This window comes from Ictalurus furcatus, chromosome 28 (genome assembly GCF_023375685.1).
Source record: "Ictalurus furcatus strain D&B chromosome 28, Billie_1.0, whole genome shotgun sequence".
Classification (NCBI taxonomy): Eukaryota; Metazoa; Chordata; class Actinopteri; order Siluriformes; family Ictaluridae; genus Ictalurus; species Ictalurus furcatus.
In genome coordinates this window covers 6,863,637-6,884,907 of record NC_071282.1, presented here as the reverse complement: position 1 = coordinate 6,884,907, position 21,271 = coordinate 6,863,637, and the positions used below count along the sequence as shown (strand labels likewise).

Here is a 21,271-nt window from a genome sequence, read left to right as displayed (position 1 = left end):
CCATTGAAGAGCACATGTTAATTATAAAGATTAATATATTTTCTTTAAGGTTCCTGTGTTAGAATGTATTGTTTCCTGGAATTTTTTATTATGTTGGCCTGATCTGCTGACCAAACACTGCTGATGACCTTCCAATTAGGTTGAAACCTATGCTTGCCAAAGCCTTCTGGGGCATGGCCATTGTCATGAAAGGGTTCTGAGCAGTGTAAATTTGGACAGAGTGGGAGCATATAACATGAAGTATCTTGTGCTCTATGTCTAGAATGCAACATAAACTACTGTGAAAAAGCAGGTAGTCATTCTGTGGAGAAAAGCAAGAATATCTGTTTACTTCCTCTATTTACATGTTTTTCTTTATCCAAGGTTCCTGGCTCAATAAAAAAAAAAAATCAATATTTCTCCATGTGGTTCAGTGCTACATTCTGTGAGGTTGTAACTCCCATAGCATCATTGTGTAGGTGAGTCATGTAGGTCAAACCAGTGATATTAAAAAATTGACATAATTATGACTCATTCTTTTCTGAACCTTTAAAAAATGTCGAGTTTTTTTAAAAATATATTTTCACAGCAGACACCTGAAACAACAGAATTCTCGGGGGGATTTTACAAGGATGTGAAGCAATTGGCAAAAGCTGAAGAAAATAAGAAACACCAGGTAAGCGGGGAAAAAATCTATAGAAAGCTATAGAGGAAGCAAGAAAAAGATGAAATGTTCAAACTGTATCAGCAGACAATGAAAGTGATTGTTTGGTTTAATTATTTTAATAATTACTCTGTCCTGGTACTGTCTTTTGTTTTAGATTCAAGTCGTAAAACGTACACTTAAGTTCATCAAACTTAAATTATTCATTTAGCCTCATAACTAGAACCCTGTAAGAACAGTCCTGCCACCCTGTAAATAAATCTCCTACAAGATTTACAGAACATATGCACCTCTTCATTTTTTATGAGTTACACTGCAAACACATTTTGGTTTTTCACATTTTCCCAGGCTTCACAGAATGTTATTGTTATCCATGTAAGAACTGTAAATAAAACATGTCTGTCTCCATTTCCTATATTTGGGTGGGCAGAACAGATCTTTTGGGAGGTGCAACGGTTGGGAAAGGAATGTAGTTCATGGTAATTATTGAGCAAGCTGAAGTTTGAAGCCACATTTCAGGACATTTCACCATGCAAGAATGTTGCCTTGATTCAAGGAATCTAAGGCATGGGCCTTAGTTTAATTCACAAGAGACATATTGCCTGTTGAAATGAAGGTGTAATTCCAGGGGTATAAATGGAATACTGTTCATATCAAAAGATATCAATGTTACATTACATTTTTTGGTATCTACATTAGATTAGTATAATATGGACAGAAAAGAATGGACACAAGTGCGTGAGACCCTATCCTTATCATGCAATCAAATAATCATTATCAGAGTCCGTTATAGGGGTCATAACACAGGCAGGCAGCAACACATATACAATGATAATCTGTAATCAAGAAATAAAAATTACAAGCACAAGTCTAAACCAGAAAGCATATCAGAAACAACTAACAGGAAATATGGAGACTAGTAAACACAGCTCAGAATTTAACAACATGAAAGCATGGTAAAGCCTAGTTCACGGTGCACCAACAGATGCCTACCAACACCAACAGATATGTTTGTTGGATTTTGTCAGATCAGTGTGTTAACCCTTTCAGCGTCTTTTTTCACTGACTGAACATGTTCAATCAGTGTTTATTGGTCGCAGTATGGTATGATTTTCCAACAGATTCTGACGTAATCTGACCTGGGCATGAACCATTGCCATGACAATGTTGCACGACTCCTTGAAAACTCCATAGAAATGAAAGCCCATGCACTAGTTGCGCTAAATCTTTGTTGTGGGTAAAGTGGTAGATTTCTGGATGAATCAGAAAGAAGAGGATAAATTATGGATTGATTTGTTATTTGAATAAAATTGTTTATTTTGACCTGGGGTGAGGATCATCTACTCTTGTGTTTTGGTTTTAATTGGGAACATCTATTAACTGTATGCTATTTTCCATATTCTGTTTCATGAAGTAAGAAACAAAATCATAACAAATGTTTATAACTAACATTTGCTTAAAAATATTGTATATAATGTATGATTTAATAATGGTCTTAGGTTGCCACATACCCTAAGAAAGATGGCTTTCTTGTTGCAACTGCTTGGGGGAAAACCAAGCAAAATTTTGAAAGCTTTGCCCATCCTCTGTTTGCAGTTCTCTGCATAAATGTAAGTAAGCTCCCTGTCTCTCACGTTGTAACAACCAAGGCTTCACCCGCAACCTCTTTCACAATCTCATTCAGGAGAAGAATGGCAGGTAAAGTCACTAGTAATAGTAAAATTTTGATTGTGGTAAAGGAATCATTTTTAAACCAGTCTGAGTATAAATAAAAAACATTTGTTCGTGTCTGTTGGGGCAATGTGAACATGACAGTTGTTTCCCAACATTCTAAATCCAACGGCCAACTTTTAAAAGTTGGTGATTGTCTGTGTCTGTCGGTGCAGTATGAAGTAGGCTTAAGACTTTGCACCGGGACTAAGACATATTGGGATATGAACAGACAAGCTAATCAGAAACTTTCATTTCTGATTAAGACAAAGCAGTCGTATAACTTCATAAAATAGGGATTAAACCACTGGAGTCACTGGATTACTTTTACGATGCCTTTATGAACTTTTTGGAGCTTGAAAGTTTTGGTTACTGGACTGTAAATGGAGGGACATCTCCCAGGTTTCTTCTTCATTTTCGTGAAATCCGAATTCATTTGTATTCTGACGATGAATGAAAGTCTTTTTAGTTTAGAATGACATGAGGGTGAGTAATTGATGACAGAATTTTTATTTTTAGGTGAATTATCCTTTAAGCTGGATCACTTTTTGCTTGAACCAAGTGCAAAAGTGCCAAAAATGGTAATAAAAAACATACAGAATAGTAGAATTATTTCATGCCGATCAGTAACATTTGTCTCAGGTAATTTCAGATAGTGAATCACCCCCTAGATTCGATCTTCATTGGAATGATACAGTGGGGGAAATAAGTATTGAACATTTTTTTCCGTAAATATATTTCCAATGAGGTTATTCAAATGACATTTTCACCAGACATCAGTATTAACTCAAGAAATCCACAAATATAAAGAATTCACAACATTAAAGTCCATAAATAAAGTGATGTGTAATATAGTGGAATGACACAGAAAAAAAGTATTGAAGACACTAAGAAAAAGCATTTCTCCAAGGCAAGGTAACGCAAGGAACCAGCTAAAATCTGTAAGTAGTTACAAAGTAATTATACCTCCTATCTGTGCAAAATAATATGAGCTGGGTTAGAAAATTTATGGTTTATAAAAAAGGCTTTTCAGTACCAAGGTGTCACACAAGAAACATCTCATGATGGGTAAAAGGAAAGAACGCTCCCAAGACTTTCAAAACCTTATTGTTGCGAAACATATTGATGGATTTGGATACAGACGTATTTCTAAACTTGTGGAAGTAGAAGTGGAAACAAGTGTAAGCAACATCACTCCGTCATCAACCGGCCACACACAGGAGCTCCTCGCAAGATTTCTGACCAGGGAGTCAAAACAATAATCAGAAGAGTAGCCCAAGAGCTAAGGACCACTCGAAAAGAGCTCCAGAAACACTTGGAGGAAGCAGGTACCATCATAACAGAGAAAATGATAGGCAGTGCACTCCACCACCATGACCTCTATGCACGCTCACCCCACAAGACTCCGTTACTAAAGAAAGGGAATGTCGAAGCGCGTTTTAAGTTTGCTACAACTCATTTGGACAAGCCTATGAAATACTGGGAGAGTATAGTCTGGTCAGATGAGAGCAAAATGTAACTTTTTGTCATACTACACACCATGTTTGGAGAAGAAATGGCACTGCACATCACCCTAAAAACACTATAACAACTGTGAAGTTTGGAGGTGAAAGCATCATGATGTGGCCGGTTTTTCATCGTATGGTACTGGCAGACTTCACATAACTGAAGGAATGATGAATGGAGCCTTTTACTGCAGATACTTGAGAATAGTCTGCTGCCATCCATCAGGATGATGGCGATGAGATGTGGGTGGACCTTACAGCAGGACAACGATCCAAAGCATACAGCAAAGGAAACTCTCAATTGGTTTCAGAGAAAAAAAAAAATCAAGGTGTTAGAATGGCCCACACACCTGAGTCAAGTCACCTGACTTGAATCCAATTGAACAAGATTTAAAGACAATATGTTTAGAAGAATGGGCAAAAATCACACCTGAATAGTGCAGCCGATTAATTTCTTCATACAGGAAGTGTCTTGAAGCTGTCATTACAAAGAAAGGCATCTAAAAGTATTAAATGCATTTCAGTTAGCGTGTGTGGATATGTGTGGATTTCTTGAGTTAATGTCAAAATCTGGTGAATATTTCATGTGAATAGCCTCATTGGAAATATATTTACTGGAAAAAAAAATGTTGACACGTTCAATACTTATTTCCCCCACTGTATTTATCACTGACATATCTGGACATGTCATCAGCAGTGGTTGAGAAGGTATATGTGAAATACAGGTGCAGGTGTAAAATCATCCTTTTTTCCCCCAGAACACCGAGTACTAACTAAAAGTAAATAAAAACAATGAGCACACATTGGCTAAAATGATAGATTACAGAAATGAAAGTGTAGTGTTTTTTTTTTGGTTTTTTTTTTTTTTTTTGGATAGAATAATAGAATGAAAGGGTTATAATGTTTGGTATTCAGAGTAAACAGTTCATGAAAAAATTATAAATAATGAATGCAGCTGCCTTTAAGTGTGTGTGTGTGTGTGTGTGTGTGTAGGCAGTACCGGGAACACAACATTAACAATTTAAAAGAGAAACTGAGGACAGCATTAAGAGACAACGCAACAGCACTAACAGAAATAAAATATTTGTAAGGTTGCTTAAATTCAAGTCACTCAAGGAGGCAATGTATCTATTTGTAAATCATGAATGTATACAGTTATCTCTTTGGCCACGTAAGACACAGATGAGTGGATGCAAATAGGCTAAAACATGAGTGCTGGCCTGAAGGTCATCTGTGACTGCAGTTCTTTGGCCTTTTTTGGAGATTCAGCAAGGGGGAAGCCATGACAGAAAAAAGTCTCAGAAAAATTAATTCTTTTGCTTTTAATTAGATTTATCCCTTTTGCTATTTGTTTTTTTTTTTTGTTGTCGATTTTTTCTACAGTGAAACATACTGAAAGTTCTTAAATCTCAAAATCTTATAAGGCATTTCGGTCATTGTAATAATTTATTTTGAATTTTTTAAGAATATTTAAAAAACACAGGCTGTCGTAGTTCTGTCAGATCCAGTCCAGCTCCTGTCGGGAGGTAAATTAGTTACAAGTAGAAATGCTTGACGTTAAAATAAGTGTGTAAAGCAGGAAGCTGGCAACAGTGAGACAGAAAACGAGAAGAGCAGAAGGCTAAAAAAAAATTCTGTGGGACAGCTTGAGAGAAAGACAAGTGAATGTAAGAAAGGTGCCCTCTCCAATATAAAGAAGAGATACTCCCTGATAAAATTAATTTATTGTAAATAGGTGAAATTCAGAAAGTACTGAATTCATATATTGTTTCAGTCCATATGGGATTTTGCTGAGATTTTTGTGTTTTTATTTATTTTATTTTTTTTTGTGGAAAAATACTTGAATTGGTGAAATTGCAATTGCATGAAATTGTTTTCCATGGTCTTTCACAGATATGACTCATGTTTGACACATGTGAATCAAAAAAGGGCTTTGGTTGAATGCATGTGTGATGACGTCACATGACGCATCTTGGCCCAAATCTATGGAAAATCTACTGTAATTTAGAAAAATTGCATGCTCCTCTGAATATTGCAGAGTTTGCATAATTTTGCATTCATTTTAATAGTTCCAGCCAAGGGTTATAAATTAATAAATCAACCTTCTGGCTTGAAACAATAGATCCCTGTGAACGGGAATCTCCCAGCAGAGAAATTATCTCAGAGAGCCAAATTCGAGCAGGCCAATTCTGTGCTACTAGCAGCAGACGTAGCATGATCTTGGCTAACTCGTGCTAGAGCCTGTGGGAGCAGAGCATTTAGGGAAAAAGTGTACAGACATGCCCTCGGCCACGTGTGTACCATGCTGTCCAACCCTGACCCTTTTTTTTAGTGAGGGAGGAGTGAGGGCAAACCATAGCAGGCAGTGTTTTGTCTCCTCAGAGGCAAACATTTCAACCTCCACTTGGCTGAACCTCTGCGATATAGACTCACCCACTTGTGGATGGCGCCTCCAATACCTGAGCCCCTGCCTCAACAGGATGTCTGTCCCGGAATGTTGCGTTTGCCCGGTTGCCCGGAATGTACATTACACATGAACACAATCCTCACTGGTGATGTATGAGACAACCGCTGTATTGTTTAACATATGGTGACCTCTCAATTGAGGAGAAAAATTTCAGTGCTAGGAGTATGGCCCACACCTCTAGGTGATTTATATGCCACACTAGATGAGGGCCGCTACAAAGACCCCCGTGAGGGGGGCATCAGATATTACCAAGCTCTCAGAGCACGTAGGCATCGCCGCGAGACATTGAATACTCTCAGGGGTTTCATCCTTAGATGAAACCCCTGACTTTGAACTTCCACCACTGAACGGTCTCATGTGCAATGGGCCCAATGGTATGACATGGGCTGCTGCTGCCATAAGCACCAACAGTCTCCGTAGAGACTGGAGGGGATGCCAAGACCTAACTTTATCTTGCTCAATGTTGATTGGATTGCCCTATGTGTGTTGGGGATAGACAAGCCCTCATCTTATTCGAATCCCATATAATCCCTAAAAAAGTTGCTGCTGATTGGATAAGCAACTTTCCCTGAGGTTCAACCTGAGCCCCAAGTTCCTCACGTGGGTGAGAACAATATGTGAATGTTAAATTGCTAACTTCCTGGACCATGCTAGAATTAACCAATGGTCTAGGTAGTTTAGCACAAGGATGCCCTGGAGTCAAAAGGGGCCAGCACGGCATCCATGCATGTCATGAAACTGCAAGGGGATAAAGCTAGATGAAGGAAGAACCAAAATTGATACACATTGCCTCCAAACGTGAACCTAAGGAACTTCCTGTGACTGGGCAATGGAATATGCCACTTTTTTAGATCTACGATATCTTCCAACTGGAACGATAAGTTTGAGCATCTACATCCTGAACCTGTATGTCCGAAGAGTACAGGTCAGATGACGGGCCGTCTTTTCTGTGGACCAGGAAATAAAGGCTGTTAACCTCCCTCCCTCAGAGAAAGAGGTACATGTTCTATGGCAACTTTGTCCAAGAGAGATCTACTTACTGCGCTAACGTTGGGCTCTGCATTGTGCTGACTAGTGTGGTGAGCATGCCTCTGAAACAGGGGGGTCGAGCTATGAACCATACCCGGAACCCCTTTCTATGAAGGACAGAACCCATGGAGACACATTTGGCAGTAGGCACCACACTGCCAGATGGTCTTTAGTGAGGTTAACTTTCCACATTTTGTTGGAGGGAAAGCATCAGATTTCTTGCTGACCAGAGAAAACTGAAAACATGGGTCGACATTGATTAGAGGAGTGCTACAGCAATACTGGGGGCTAACTGCCATATCAACTTCTCGTCACCTGATACCTCCCTCTGCGGCTCTTCAGGACCGGTTCTTTTTGCTTTTTCGGCACTTATTATTATTTTAAAATCAGGCCTACCAGCAGCCTGTGACTGTGGCTGCCCGGTCCCCCAGGCCTTCTGTGGGGGAGGCGGGCCACCACACTTGCCTTCTGTGCCTCCCTCACAATTCAGCAGGTCTACAAAACTGCTACTGTATGCACAAGCAAGACCCGCTGACACATAGGCTTTGCCAACCAACGCAGAGGTGGTCTTACACGGCCTGGTGGGCAAAGCCAGACCCCCCATTACCCCCCCCCCCCCATTTTGCTGCGGTCGATGGAGAGAAGTGGCTCAAAAGCACTTCCTCCACTTTTGGTATAGAAAAATAGCTGTACTGTATATCCCCCACAATGGCAATATAATCTGAAATCGGGGGGTTATAAACATGGCCAGAAGTGTGACATTTTATGGTGCACTTTTTTCTTATGGGGCTGTTTTCTGTGGTGTGAGGGAGCGCTCTCCTTCTCACTGGCTCTCCCCTCCCTGCTCCTCAGAGTCAGAGACGGTGGGTTGACTTTCCATACTGGAGCCCATCGTCCTTCGGCTAAGAAGTGAGAGAGCCGAGAGTTGAGCTGCTTCATTGTGCCTCTTTTTTAAAAATATATATGTATATTATATGTATAAAATATATATGTATATTATATTGTATCAGAGAGGGTGGGTTTAGGAGAGCCAAATCTGGAAAAGCAAGAGATCAAGCAGCGCTCGTGTCTGTTTCCCCCTTCAGATCCATTACGGGACCCCCAGGATCTGAGCCGGTTGGCTGCATTGACAGTGGCTGACCCAGAGTCCTGAGGTTATGAAACCCATCTTGCTTTGGCTGAGAAGCAAGAGGGCAGAAAGTGAAGTCATGCCGCAGCGCACTTTTTTCTCTCACTCCTATACTCTTCAAAAAAAAAAAATGTCTCTCCCCCTCTGTATTAACACGAGAGCAGGGAGTAACCCACTTTCTGAACTGTCTAAAGCTCATTCTGTTTGCAGAGGATAGCAACAGAAGATAAAAGAAATATATGTATTCTTTTGAAAATAGAGAGCAGTGAAGAGTTTTAGGCATGTTCATGCAGACAAATGACATGCAGCTGCGCTGAAGACAGCAGAGCTGAGGATGTGGTTTACAGACACTGTTTTATAGTCACACAACGTGCATTATACCATGTCACCTGACCACGGCAAGCCTAAAAATAGGCATGATTTCACCAGACTTCAGATACTGGCCACACGCAAGGGTGCTTCCCACAGCATGAAGCTCACGCAACGCTGAGTTACCTTTGAAAGGGAAGAACATTTTCTGGCAGATTTATAAAAGTTTAGGCAAAGTTGATTTATTTTTTACTCTTGTGCATAAGTTGATAAATGCTAAATGTCATTTGCACAGCTCATTTACAATGCCGTACACTAATATCGGCACCCTTGGTAAAGATGAGCAAAGATGTCTGTGAAAAAATGTCTTATGCTTAACATTTTGAGATTTTGTTAAAAGAATTCCCAAAAATACTCTGCTCTCATGGATATCAAACAATTGCAAACACAACACAGGTTTATATACATTAAAAAGATATCTTTGTGAAATATACACATCAATTATTGGCACCCTTTTAGTCAATAGTTTGTGCTACCTCCCTTTGCCAAGATAACAGCTCTGAGTCTTCTCCTATAATGCCTGATGAGGTTGGAGAATACATGGCAAGGGATCTGAGACCATTCCTCCATACAGAATCGCTCCAGATCTTTCAAATTTCAAGGTGGACTCTCCTCTTCAGTTCACCTCATAGGTTTTCTTGGGGTTTCCAATCAGAGGACTAGGATGGCCATGGCAGGACCTTAATTTTGTGGTCAGTAAACCATTTTTGTGTTGATTTTGATGTAGCTTTTGGATCATTGTCCTGCTGGAATATCCAACCATGGCCCATTTTACGCTTTCCTGCAGAGGCAGTCTTCATTTAATATCTGTTGAAATTTGATGGAGTCCATGATGCAATGTATCCTAGCAAAATGTCCAGGTCCTCTGGCAGAAAAACAGCCCCAAAACATTAAAGAACCACCACCATATTTAACTGTGGACATAAGGTAATTTTCCATATGGCTACCTCTGTATGCATGCCAAAACCACCTCTGGTGTTTATTGTCAATAAACACCACTTATATAACAAATACACTTATTTTGGTTTCATCTGATCATAGAACCTGATCCCATTTGAAGTTCCAGTAGTGTCTGGCAAACTAAAGATACTTGCGTTTGTTTTTGAGAGTAGAGGCTTTTTTCTCGAAACTCTTCCAAACAACTTGTAGGTGATTTCGGATTGTAGTTTTGGAGAGTTTCTGACCCCAAGACACAACTAACTTCTGCAATTCTCCAGCTGTGATCCTTGGAGATTTTTTGGCCACTCAAACCATCCTCTTCTAAGTATATTGAGACAATGAAGATAGACATCCAATTCCAGGTTGATTCATAACATTTCCAGTTGACTGGAACTTCTTAATTATTGCCCTGATGGTGGAAATGGGCATTTTCAATGCTTGTGCTGTTTTCTTAGATCCACTTTCCATTTTGTGAAGCTCAACAATCTTTTGCTGCACATCATAGCTATATTCCTTGGTCTTAACCACTGTGATGAATGACTAAGGGAATTTGGTCTCTGTGTTACCTCATATTTATACCCCTGTGAAACAGAAAGTCATGGCTGAACGATTTCCTCTTTCTAGTTACCCAGGTGTACAAAAACTGTAAAATATCAATGGGAATATACTTCAAATATATTTTTCTCATATGAATTCATATGGGTGCCAATAATTGTTGCACACCAATATTTAAGAAAGGTTTTTTTTTTTTACATAAACATGTGTTGTGTTTGCAATTGTTTGATATCCATGAGAGCAGAGTATTTTTGAATTTTGAATTTTTTGAAGAAAAAAAAAAAGATCAAAAGGTTAAACAATAAAGACAATTTTTCAGCCTTCTTTGCTCATATTTACCAAAGGTGCCAATATTAGTGGAGGGCACTGTACATTTAGTGATGCGCACAAAACTTCATAAAAGGTAAAGCTTATAGAGAGCTGAAAACACTAAATAAAACAAAAACGGCAAAAGAAAATGAATTTCTCAGAGGCAGAAGTGGAACTTATACACTCATGTCTACACCACCACCACCAGCAACAACAAAAACTTTAGCAGCTGCCATCACCTGGAAAGGGCAAAATCTGGAGACACAGAAAATGTGAATTAGATGTGAATTAATTGAGATGAATATATACTCTATAACTCTATAAGGTGTGCATGGACACCAAGCACCCTGGGAACTGCTATGTTTAATTTTTAAGTATTGGTGACTATTGGCCAGAAGCCTCTCATGCTAACATGCTCTTCAGTCTCATTGACTTCAGTCATGTTAGAGGAGCAGGAACGTGTGTTGTAAGGAAACCTGATGTATTCAGGTGCATGCAGCTCGCACAGGGAGTTTACAGCACCTTGAACATTGAGACATACCAGTTCGCTCACTTATCGGTCACTAGCTCTAAAGTGTTGCACAGCATCTTCTAAAGATGCTGTGCCACTGAGCCATAATTATTTTTCCCACAAATTTAATATTTATTTAATTTATACCTTTACTATAAAATGACTGGGTTTCAGAAATTTTTCACAAAATTTATGTGCAATTGAAATAAATTAATATTTAAACTTGACAGCATAATCTGTGTCTAACATTGCAGTCAAATTGAACTCATCGCCAATTATATGATTTGAAGCAGATCAATCATGTAAGTCTTCTTATAAATGTAAATTTCAATTTTAATGTATAAAATATAAAATGTATAAATTTTCTCAAACAAAGGAGCTCTCAATGAATATGAATGTTTTCTGAATTAACAAAATTTGCATGAACAAATTTAGTGTGTAAATACTTTAATAATAATTTAATAATAATTTACAAATAAATATACAGCTTGATAAATGAGGCCTATTAGTGAGAGCTGTGTTCTCGTGTTATGATTACAACATATCCCTTATCCCTTACACTTATCCCTTGTAGTCTACACACCAATAGTTATTGCGGCAGAATGTGTAATCCTTGTTTATGATTCAGTCGACTAAACCATCCTGTATGCGCATTGAACTTGAGGAACTCAGTTACTATATGTGAGTGTCTGTGTTACTTACTTTCCACCAGACTAAGTATTTCTGAGCGGCACTTGCTGGAATGTAATATTGTTTATTTTATATCTAGCAGAAGAGAATACATAACCATCTACAACTCATTCCCATCTGCCTGTTATGGGCATCTTGGGTTGCCAAATAATTTTTATCACCATGACATAAAATATGTCTGAGCTCTATATGGAGCTGGAATATCTCTACAGAGATAGAAATGCTTTAAACAAGTACTTTTCATGAAGTCTTATAACTATTTCAAAGATATATAGCCACAGAGGTGCCAAGAAATCAAGAATATCAGAGAGAGAGAAAACAATGATAAAGTGATGGTAAAGCATTTAGTGGTTGAACTGATAACAGAAGTATTTGAATTTATAAGACCAATCAAGTGTATATGCTTGTATTATAAAGTTACTTAATATACAAAAAAATAACTATGAAGGACATTATAAGACTACATACTGAAATGGCAGGGTTGCAAAGAGAAAGCCACTGGTCTCCAAAAAGAACATTACTGCCAATCTGCAGTTTGCTAACGATCACATGGAAAAGCCAGAAGGTAATTGGAAAACTGTTTTGTGGACAGAACTTTTTGGTTTAAATGAGAAGTGTTATGTTTGGGGAAACACTGCATTCCAGCATAAGAACCATATCCCATCTCTGAAACATGGTGGTGGTAGTACCACTGTTCGGGCCTATTTTGCTGCATCTGGGCAAGGATGATTTGTCATTAGTTATGGAACAATGAAAGGAAAATGTCAGGACATCTGTCAGTGAACTGAATCTCAAGAGAATGTGGCAAGACAACGACCTTAAGCACACAAGTCATTCTACCAAGGAATGGTTAAAGAAGAATAAAGTTAATGTTTTGGAATCGCCGAGTCAAAGTCCTGACCTTAATCCAATAGAAATGTTGTGGAAGGAACCAAAGCAAGCAGTTCATGTGAGAAAACCCACCACCATCTGAGAGTTGAAGCTGTTCTGTACTGAGGAATGGGCTAAAATTCCTCCAAGCCGATGTTCAAACTGATCAACATTTACCAGCAACGTTTAGTTGCAGTTATTGCTGCACAATTGGGTCACACCAGATTCTGAAAGCAAATGTTCAAATACTTTTGCCTCTCACAGAAATGTAATTTTGGATAATTTCCCTCAATAAATAAATAACCAAGTATAATATTTGTGTCTAATTTGTTTAATTTGGTTATCTTTGTCTAATTGTAGGAATTGTGTGAAAATACAATGATGTTTAAGTCATATTTATGCAGATATACAGAAAATTTTAATCCTATATTCTAATTATTTCAAGCACCACTGTAGCTTATTCATCCATAATAACTAGCAGCACCCTCATTTTCTACCTATTAAGAGAGACTACAGACTACAATTATTATTATTATTGGCTCACAAGACTGCAGTTTGCAATTCACAGGTCAAAGTTCACCTATATAAAGTCATCTTTCACAGTCATTTGGTGAATTGTAATCAACATTCTTAAATGCTTTGGGTGGCACCTCTATATACAAATCACTAGCCTGAAGCTACAGTGTTGGAGAGTTTGTCAGATTCTCTGACAATTTTTGAGTTTTTGCTGTCTCCACTGAACAAATGTCCATGGGACAATGCCTGTGGGGGCTTGACACCTTGTCAGGATTGCATAATGTGCTGCTTCTTTGTTTGAAAATTTCAAAAGCACCGCATGGCATCTGTCTCTCATATTGGTTTCTAGAAGATCGTTGAGGGAAAACTACAATGAAAACCAGATGGGTGAGGTATTCTTTGAAAGTGTGTGTGTTTGTGTGTGTGTGTGTGTGTGTGTTTGTATGTGTCTGTGTGTGGGAAAGACCTGACCTGAAATCTATGCAATGAGACCTCTGCTGCTTTTTGTGTTTGTCTTCTTCCTCGTAGTGTTTTGTTTACCATCCCTCACACACGCACATGTGTGCTGATGCATGTCTGAGCCTAGGAAGTAATTTGTTTGGTTTGGAGGTAAGAGAGAGCTGAACACAGACCCCTGACTAGAAGCCATCCGGTGATCAAAAGGAAAAAGTAGAACCTAAGATGAAAGAGACAGTCATAGTAGACTTTCTCTCATGATTTCCTTTTCAGATATTCAGGTCTTGGCACCAGGGATGTTGGTTCATTTAGTACAGCTCAAATCAATAGTGGCCCACTGGCACATGATATTTCTGCTTTTAAAGACAATATTACACTATTCAGGTTTGACGTTGATATTTACAGTTGTCATTTAACCCTCTGGGGTCTCATCTTCATAACCTTTTCCAGAGCATCAGTATATCACACCTTTAACTATCAGAATTCCACTTCTGTATAGCTTGTCCTTGAACAATGCTTGCCGCTTGATGTTGACTCCAGGCCGTTATGTGTTACCTAAATTAATGAGACAGAATTCTGGCCAATTTAGTACATGTGTATTGGCTAGTATAATCAGAAGTTTCACTTGAATGTCTGGAATGAAAGAAAAATATGGGTGGGAAATTTCAAACAGATGCAGTCATGTGAAAAAATAAGTACACCTCATGGAAATTGTTGGCTTTTTTGACATATTTGGTCAAGCAAACATTTGGTCCTCTTTGAAACAGTGCCTATTAATAAAGTTGATATGCTCTTTCAAATGAGAACAAATTGACATTTTGTAATATTTGTCACAATTTAAATTAACAAAAAAAAAAACAGATCGGTCACATGTAAAAAGTATGTGCACCCCTACATTTATCACACCAAATCCATAAAATTAGAATCAGGTGTTTAGGGAGTGCAGGTGGAACCTGTCTTATTTAAACCTCTCACATCTAGTGTCTGGTGTTCCCTGCTATTGAGGTGTGTGGTGTCATCATGTCTAAAGAGTTCTATAAGGCCTACAGATTGCATAGGCATTCATGTGGATGTCTATGAATCTGACAAGAGATTTAAAATGATCTCCAAATTATTTCAAATACATCATTCCACTGTGAAGAAAATCATTTACAAGTGGCGCAGATTTCAAACGACTGCCAATTTGTCTAGGACTGGCTCCCCCAGCAAATTCAGCCCAAGCACCTCAAAATTTCACCGCAGGATCTGATGGTAAGTCTTGCAACTGTTGGCCTCAAAGTGCATGCTTCTACAATATGAGTGCATGCCAGGAAAAAGCCTTTGCTGTCTAAAAAGAACATTAGAGCAAGACAGTGAACATATAGGCAAAGACCAGGACATTTGGGATAATGTGCTCTGGACATACGAATCAAAGATAGAATTGTTTGGCCACAGTAACAGCAGACGTATTTGGCTCTGACCAAAGACAGCTTTTCAGGAGCTTTTCATGAGCCACAGTGGTGGAAATGTTATGGTTTGGGGTTGCTTTGCTGATCATGGACTGGACATTGATTCAACTATGAATTCTGCATCGTATCAAAGAGTGATTGAATATGATTGTGAGGCCATCTGTCCGAAAGTTGAAGTTAAACCGAAAGTGGACCTTTCAACAGGATAATGATCCTAAGCACACTAGCAAATCCAACCAGGAATGGCTCAAAAAGATGAAATGGAGGATTATGGAACAGCCTAGTCAAAGCCCAGATTTGTATCCCATTGAAATGTTGTAGGGGGATTTGAAATGGGCAGTACATGCAAAAAAAAAAAAAAAACAAAAACAAAAAAAAAATACTCAAACATCTTGCAACTGAAAGAATATTGCATGGAAGAGTGGTCAAAAATTCTAGCAAGCCGATGTCAGAGACTGATGGGCTATTATGCAAAATGCCTACAAGAAGTTATTTCTGCTAAAGGGGGCGATACTAGCTTCTGAGGCCCAGGGTTAATTTACTAGAACCTTCCTTAGTTCCTGCATATTCTTACTTTTGCTCTGTCTTTGCCATGGCTCTGTACGAATAACTCCAAGTATAGCATCTATCTATCTATCTATCTGTCTATCTATCTATCTATCTATCTATCTATTTTAAGGAAATTTGTCTGGAAAAAGTCACTGACCTTGATTCAAAAGACTCCCTATTGACTCCAGCTTTCCTGTGTTACAATCGATTTTGAAATCCTGAATATAACATGCTACATGCAGTCTTTAACATTTTATTCTGAATACATTTTTAGGGTGCAAGGCATTGACATTTTTCCAAGCAAGGCAACCACAATAACCTCTCTATAAAAAGGGGTATGGTTAATGCTTGAGATTTTAAGCTTGGCAGGTTCTATAAAAAACTTGACATGGCACTACAACAGTTTAAAATGACTCGACATGTTGAATATTTGCTCAAAGGGAAGCAATAATGGTTAAGACCAATTACATTATTACAAAATAACACTTTTTCAAGCCTCACAGTTCAGCCAGTTTGATCTTGTACAATGTTGACCTTTTGTTAAATGACATAAGGTATGTGACCAAGCATGCACTCAAGCAATCATTTGGACCTTATAATGATGTTGCAAATGTGTACAAGCATAAAGCTTCACAGGCTGATGGTTTTTACAGACAGCTGTTTTGCATTAACATTTTAAAGAGATTCTTGAAAAAAAAATACTAATAATAAAAGTCTATATGTGGGCTAATTTCAATTGTTAATATATTTTCAGTTATGTAAATTGTATTTGGAGACCAAGAATGATTAGTTGGCCAGTTGACACCACCCACAATCCCCCCCACCCCCCAAAATGAAGTACGAAAATCAGGATCCAATAAAGAGAGGAAATCACCACAGGAAACTAATAAATCCTGAATGACTCATGAAACAACAGCAGTAAATCTTCCAAAAATCTGCACCTAGTATGACTGAATTAGCAGTATTCAATTATAGAGGCATTTTATATATATATATATATATATATATATATATATATAAATCTGTTAACCGATAACTCAGCTTCACTGGAAAAGATGGGTTGCTTTGCTATGTATAATTAATATTTGAATTAATAAGTGTAGACAAGTACATATGTTTGAACCCTAACCCTTTTCTATTTGTTCTTGAAAACAAATGTAGTATTTTAATATGTAATCAGAGAAGGCATGATAGTTCCTACTCATCACTGAACTGAACTGAAATAGTAGCATTCAAGCAAATTCAAATTGATTGTTTAGTGTAGGTGAAATGGGATGCCTAAATTAAAAGGGGTATTGTTGAGTGAACACTCATAACACTATGGAGTGGTTCATTTCACCATTTGATTAGCAAATATTTCTCTTTTATTGCTCTTGCAAAATGAAACATTCAGCCAAAATGACAATGTGGCTACCAGTGAACAGAAGCCTGTAGGAACATTTAACAGAGTCTACTTGGCATAATAGTGCACCAAAATAGTCTAACCTAATAGAATACCATAAATAGTCTCCATTTATTACTTCCAAATCTATCATGAAGTCATGTGCACAGTGCTAACTGGGAATCAACTAACATGATTAACAAACCAAAAATCAGTTCTCATTTGCACTGAGAAGAAATGTTCTTAGTTTCAAATAGTCTTACCTAAGTGTAGTGTTAGATTGACAGAGTTGGGATACTGCACTCCGTAAAACATGGACTGGCTTTGCCACCAGGTAGGTTCCTCGTCACTGTGGAAGTCGTTCAGGTAGGTGGCATTGTGGTTTGTCTCAAGGTCTGAAGCATCACAATGGCGACAGGAGCGTGTGGAACCCGTTTGCATGCAGTAGTCTTCAGGAGGAGAGCCGCACACGTTTGAAACAATTACAGTACGGTTGAAAGCTGCGTTCTCAAATTTAGGCATGCAGACACTTTGTGTGCCTTCCTCATTGTGGCAGGAGTCCATCCCAGCAAAAACATATGAATATGAGAGGAATAACAGAAAAAGGATGGAGATGACAGAGACAAATGTAGTGAAATGCATGTTTTATAAAACAGCAAAAGTAGTAAAATAAGGTAAAGTAAATTACTAGAGTAAGTAAAGTGATTTAGTGGATACAAGAAATGGAAAAAGGAAATGAAAAGTAAAGCCTGTCTCAAACACATGAAACTGAATGTCTGATTATTAACACCATATTTATTAGTACAAACACGCACTCAGATGTACACACATGCATGCTTGAGCATTTAACCACAATGTTAGAATCAGTGAAAAGACTAAATACTTTACTTAAATAACATAAGCATTACATAGACATGCAGTGCCATGCAGTTCAACAAACTGTGTCATTTTTTTCAGGAATACAAAAGAAGCTCCACAAACTCACATGCATGTTATAGAAACATAAAAGTTGTGAAAAGTTTGGAATGTTTCCTTGTGCTCTCATGAGGAACAGTCTTCATTCCTCCTTTCTTTCCTGAAGACTCAAAACATGTTTCTCATCTAATACATTCAATGGGACGAGCATGAGTGCACGCGCACACACACACACACACAGAGGCACAGATGAGAAGGAAGGGCAAACTAGGCAAGAGGCACCATGACAGGGTGTAGACTAAAGGAGGAGGGGTAAAATCAGATGAAATTATTGAGAGAAATACATAGATAAAAGGGTTAGAGGGAGCAGTGCCTCCTTTTTGAATAGACTGGTATTGCAGTTTATGTTTTTGTGTTACCTAGTTTTATGTTAATTTTTCAGGTCTCTGCATTTAAAATCTACCACTATTTATTTATGACATGCTTTCATTCAAAGCAAATGCAGTCCAACCACACAGTTTAGCCGGTACTTGCTGTGGTATTCCATGGATTTGAGCTAAATTGAGATCAAACATTTTGAGTTTGAATTAAGCTTGAGCTTGATTTAAGATCAAACACCAAGGACAAAGTGAAAAGAGTATGTCATACTGTCTACAGATATTGATATCTGAAGTTTTCTTAATTTAAAGTATTTTAGGGTGTTCACATATGCAACCTTTAATCTATTTATATCAAACCCTGTTTTTCTCCCTGTGTGTTGCCATTATTTAGGCAGATGCAAAAACAGCAATCACACTTGGGTATATTCCGAGATAGTGTAATTAGTTGGTCTCTGTCTGCTTCCAAGTGAACTCTTAGCACAGTTCGATAGAAGTGAGAAAGTGATTAGATCCTGAATCACCCCAATTGCAGGACATGAACCAAGCATGCATGTATTTTGTTAATGCAGCACAGCGGTAATGTCGTTTATGCTCTGGATATTCGACCTGCTAACAAAAAATGACTGATATGATACAAAAAATATTTTGTGTGAAGTAGTTATTTATATAATTATATAGTAAATTCCTGAGTTCTGGCGGCATATTCTCCATACTTTGAGATTCCTACACTGACTTGGTGAAGGTTTGTTACATTTGTTTCGGGTTTTGGTTAATTTAATTATGTTCATTCTGAAAGTAAACCAACCTCCCATAAAAATCTCACATCCAAAGCACCCTTAGTTGAAAGTGATCTGTTCTGAATAAAGAATAAATAGAAAATGTGGGCCTCAGACGTCAGCTAGATCTTGTCTGGTATATATAATAATTTTTCTGGACTGAAAAATGTGGCCTCTGGGTGACTCGACTTGCAGTGCAAATATGAGCACCTGGAGTGCAGTTGAGAGCTTTGTGACTGGGGTCCTTGACTTAGCTAGACCATTACCCAAGATCTGATTTTAAGATCTGGCATAATTGACTCAGGCCCACTCCAGGAATATAGCTAATGGTCTAAGTCAGCTTGAGGAGAGCATTCTGATCCAGTACTTTCCCCATGTGGATATTTTGCCTGAGGTAACTCCAACTTATCACAGCAACTAGGACTATATATCATTATAAATGTAGTGTTTACTTTTTAAAAAAAATAATAATAATTCTTAAAATAACTGCATTTATGTATATTGTTGATCTGTTACCCATACTTTTCTGGCCACATATGTTCAGGATCATTAAAGTTGCAATCTTACTTCATCTCTGCAGTTTCATGTGCCAGTTGTGTAGATATAAAATGGCCTGCTGTTTATTCTGTTGTTTTCTTTTTTCCCTCAGTGTGATACCCAAAAGCATGTCATTAATTTGTACTGTTCATGGGGGTTATATACTAATCTGTTTTGGATTAGGATGATTAAGGATTTTTAATGTCCCAAAAATTGTAAACTTGTGGACAGTAAGCATGCTGAATGCCCAGTCTTTATTTGGATTACTGTTTCTGGAATAAAGATAAGTTTTTTCGATGGATGGATGGATGGAAAGAATCCCCTCTGAAACTATTGGAATGGCATGACCAGTTCATTCGTTTTTGCTGTAGACTGAAGACATCTTTGTTTGAGATCAAAAGATGAATATGAGAAGAGAGTTTAGAATTTCAGCTTTTATTTCCAGGTATTTATATGTAGATGTGTTAAACAACACAGAATATAGCACATTTTGTATCAGACCACCCAATTTGTAGGTGAGCAAAAATATTGGAACATGTGACTGACAGGTGTTTCTTGTTATCCAGGTATGTCCTGTTAGATTGATTTATTGTTTGAACAATACATAGCTCTGAACATCTACTGTTGGTTTTAGCCTTCAGTTTCCTGTGAAGACTGCATTTATTGATAAAAAGGATAAGACAACATGAAGATCAGAGAGCTGTCCATAAGAGAAAAGCACATCATTTGTAGCTGAAAAAAGGAAGACCAATCAGAGGCATTGTACAAACATTTGGCATACCCAAAACAACAAATTGGAATGTCCTGAAAAAGTTAGAAAGCACTGGTGTACTGAGCAACAGACACAGAATGGGTTATCCAAAGAAAACAACAACAGCTGATAACAGAAACATTGTGAGAGCTATGAAGAAAAACCAAAAAACATCAGTCAGTGTCATTACCAACAACCTCCACAGGACAGGGTGAAGGTATCATAATCCACCATTTGAAGATGACTTGGAGAGCAGAAATATAGAGGTCATACCACAAGATGCAAACCTCTCATCAGAAGTAAGAATTGGAAAGCCTGATTGGAATTTGCAAAGAACCAGAGATGAGCCAGAAAAATTCTGCAACCAAGAATAACCTCTACCAAAGTGATGGAAAGACCAAAGTGTGGAGAATGAAAGGATCTGCTTATGATCAAAAACATACAAGCTCATCTGTGTAACATTGTGGAGGTAGCGTCTTGGCTTGGGCTTGCATGGCTGCTTCTGAAACAGGCTCACTAATCTTTATTGATTATGTAACTCATGATGGTATCAGCAGAATGGATTCAGTAGTTTACTGGAACATTTGCACAATTTACAGAGAAATGCATCCAAATTAATTGGGCAGAACATGTAGCAAGACAATGATCCAAAACATACTGGCAACTCAAAAAAGTACTTTATCTTGGGGAAAGGTTGAGACTGCATTTCACATCCTGAAGAGGAGACTGAAGGGAGAAACCCCCCAAAACAAACAACAACTGAAAGTGGCTGTGGTAAAAGCCAGAAAAGCATCACAAAAGAAGAAACCAACAATTTGGTAATGTCAGTGAGTTGC

At 38.1% G+C, this 21,271-nt stretch overlaps 1 protein-coding gene across 1 annotated transcript in view; it reads right to left on the bottom strand.

The window, feature by feature from the left end:
* lamc3 (laminin, gamma 3) overlaps positions 1 to 18,367 on the bottom strand; it is a 176,906-nt gene extending 158,539 nt beyond the window's left edge. Inside the window, exon 1 of the mRNA XM_053618520.1 lies at positions 17,340 to 18,367. Within this exon, the coding sequence (XP_053474495.1) occupies positions 17,340 to 17,718 (379 nt within the window). The 5' untranslated portion in view covers positions 17,719 to 18,367. The remainder of the gene's footprint in view (positions 1 to 17,339) is intronic.
* Positions 18,368 to 21,271: the final 2,904 nt, after the last annotated feature.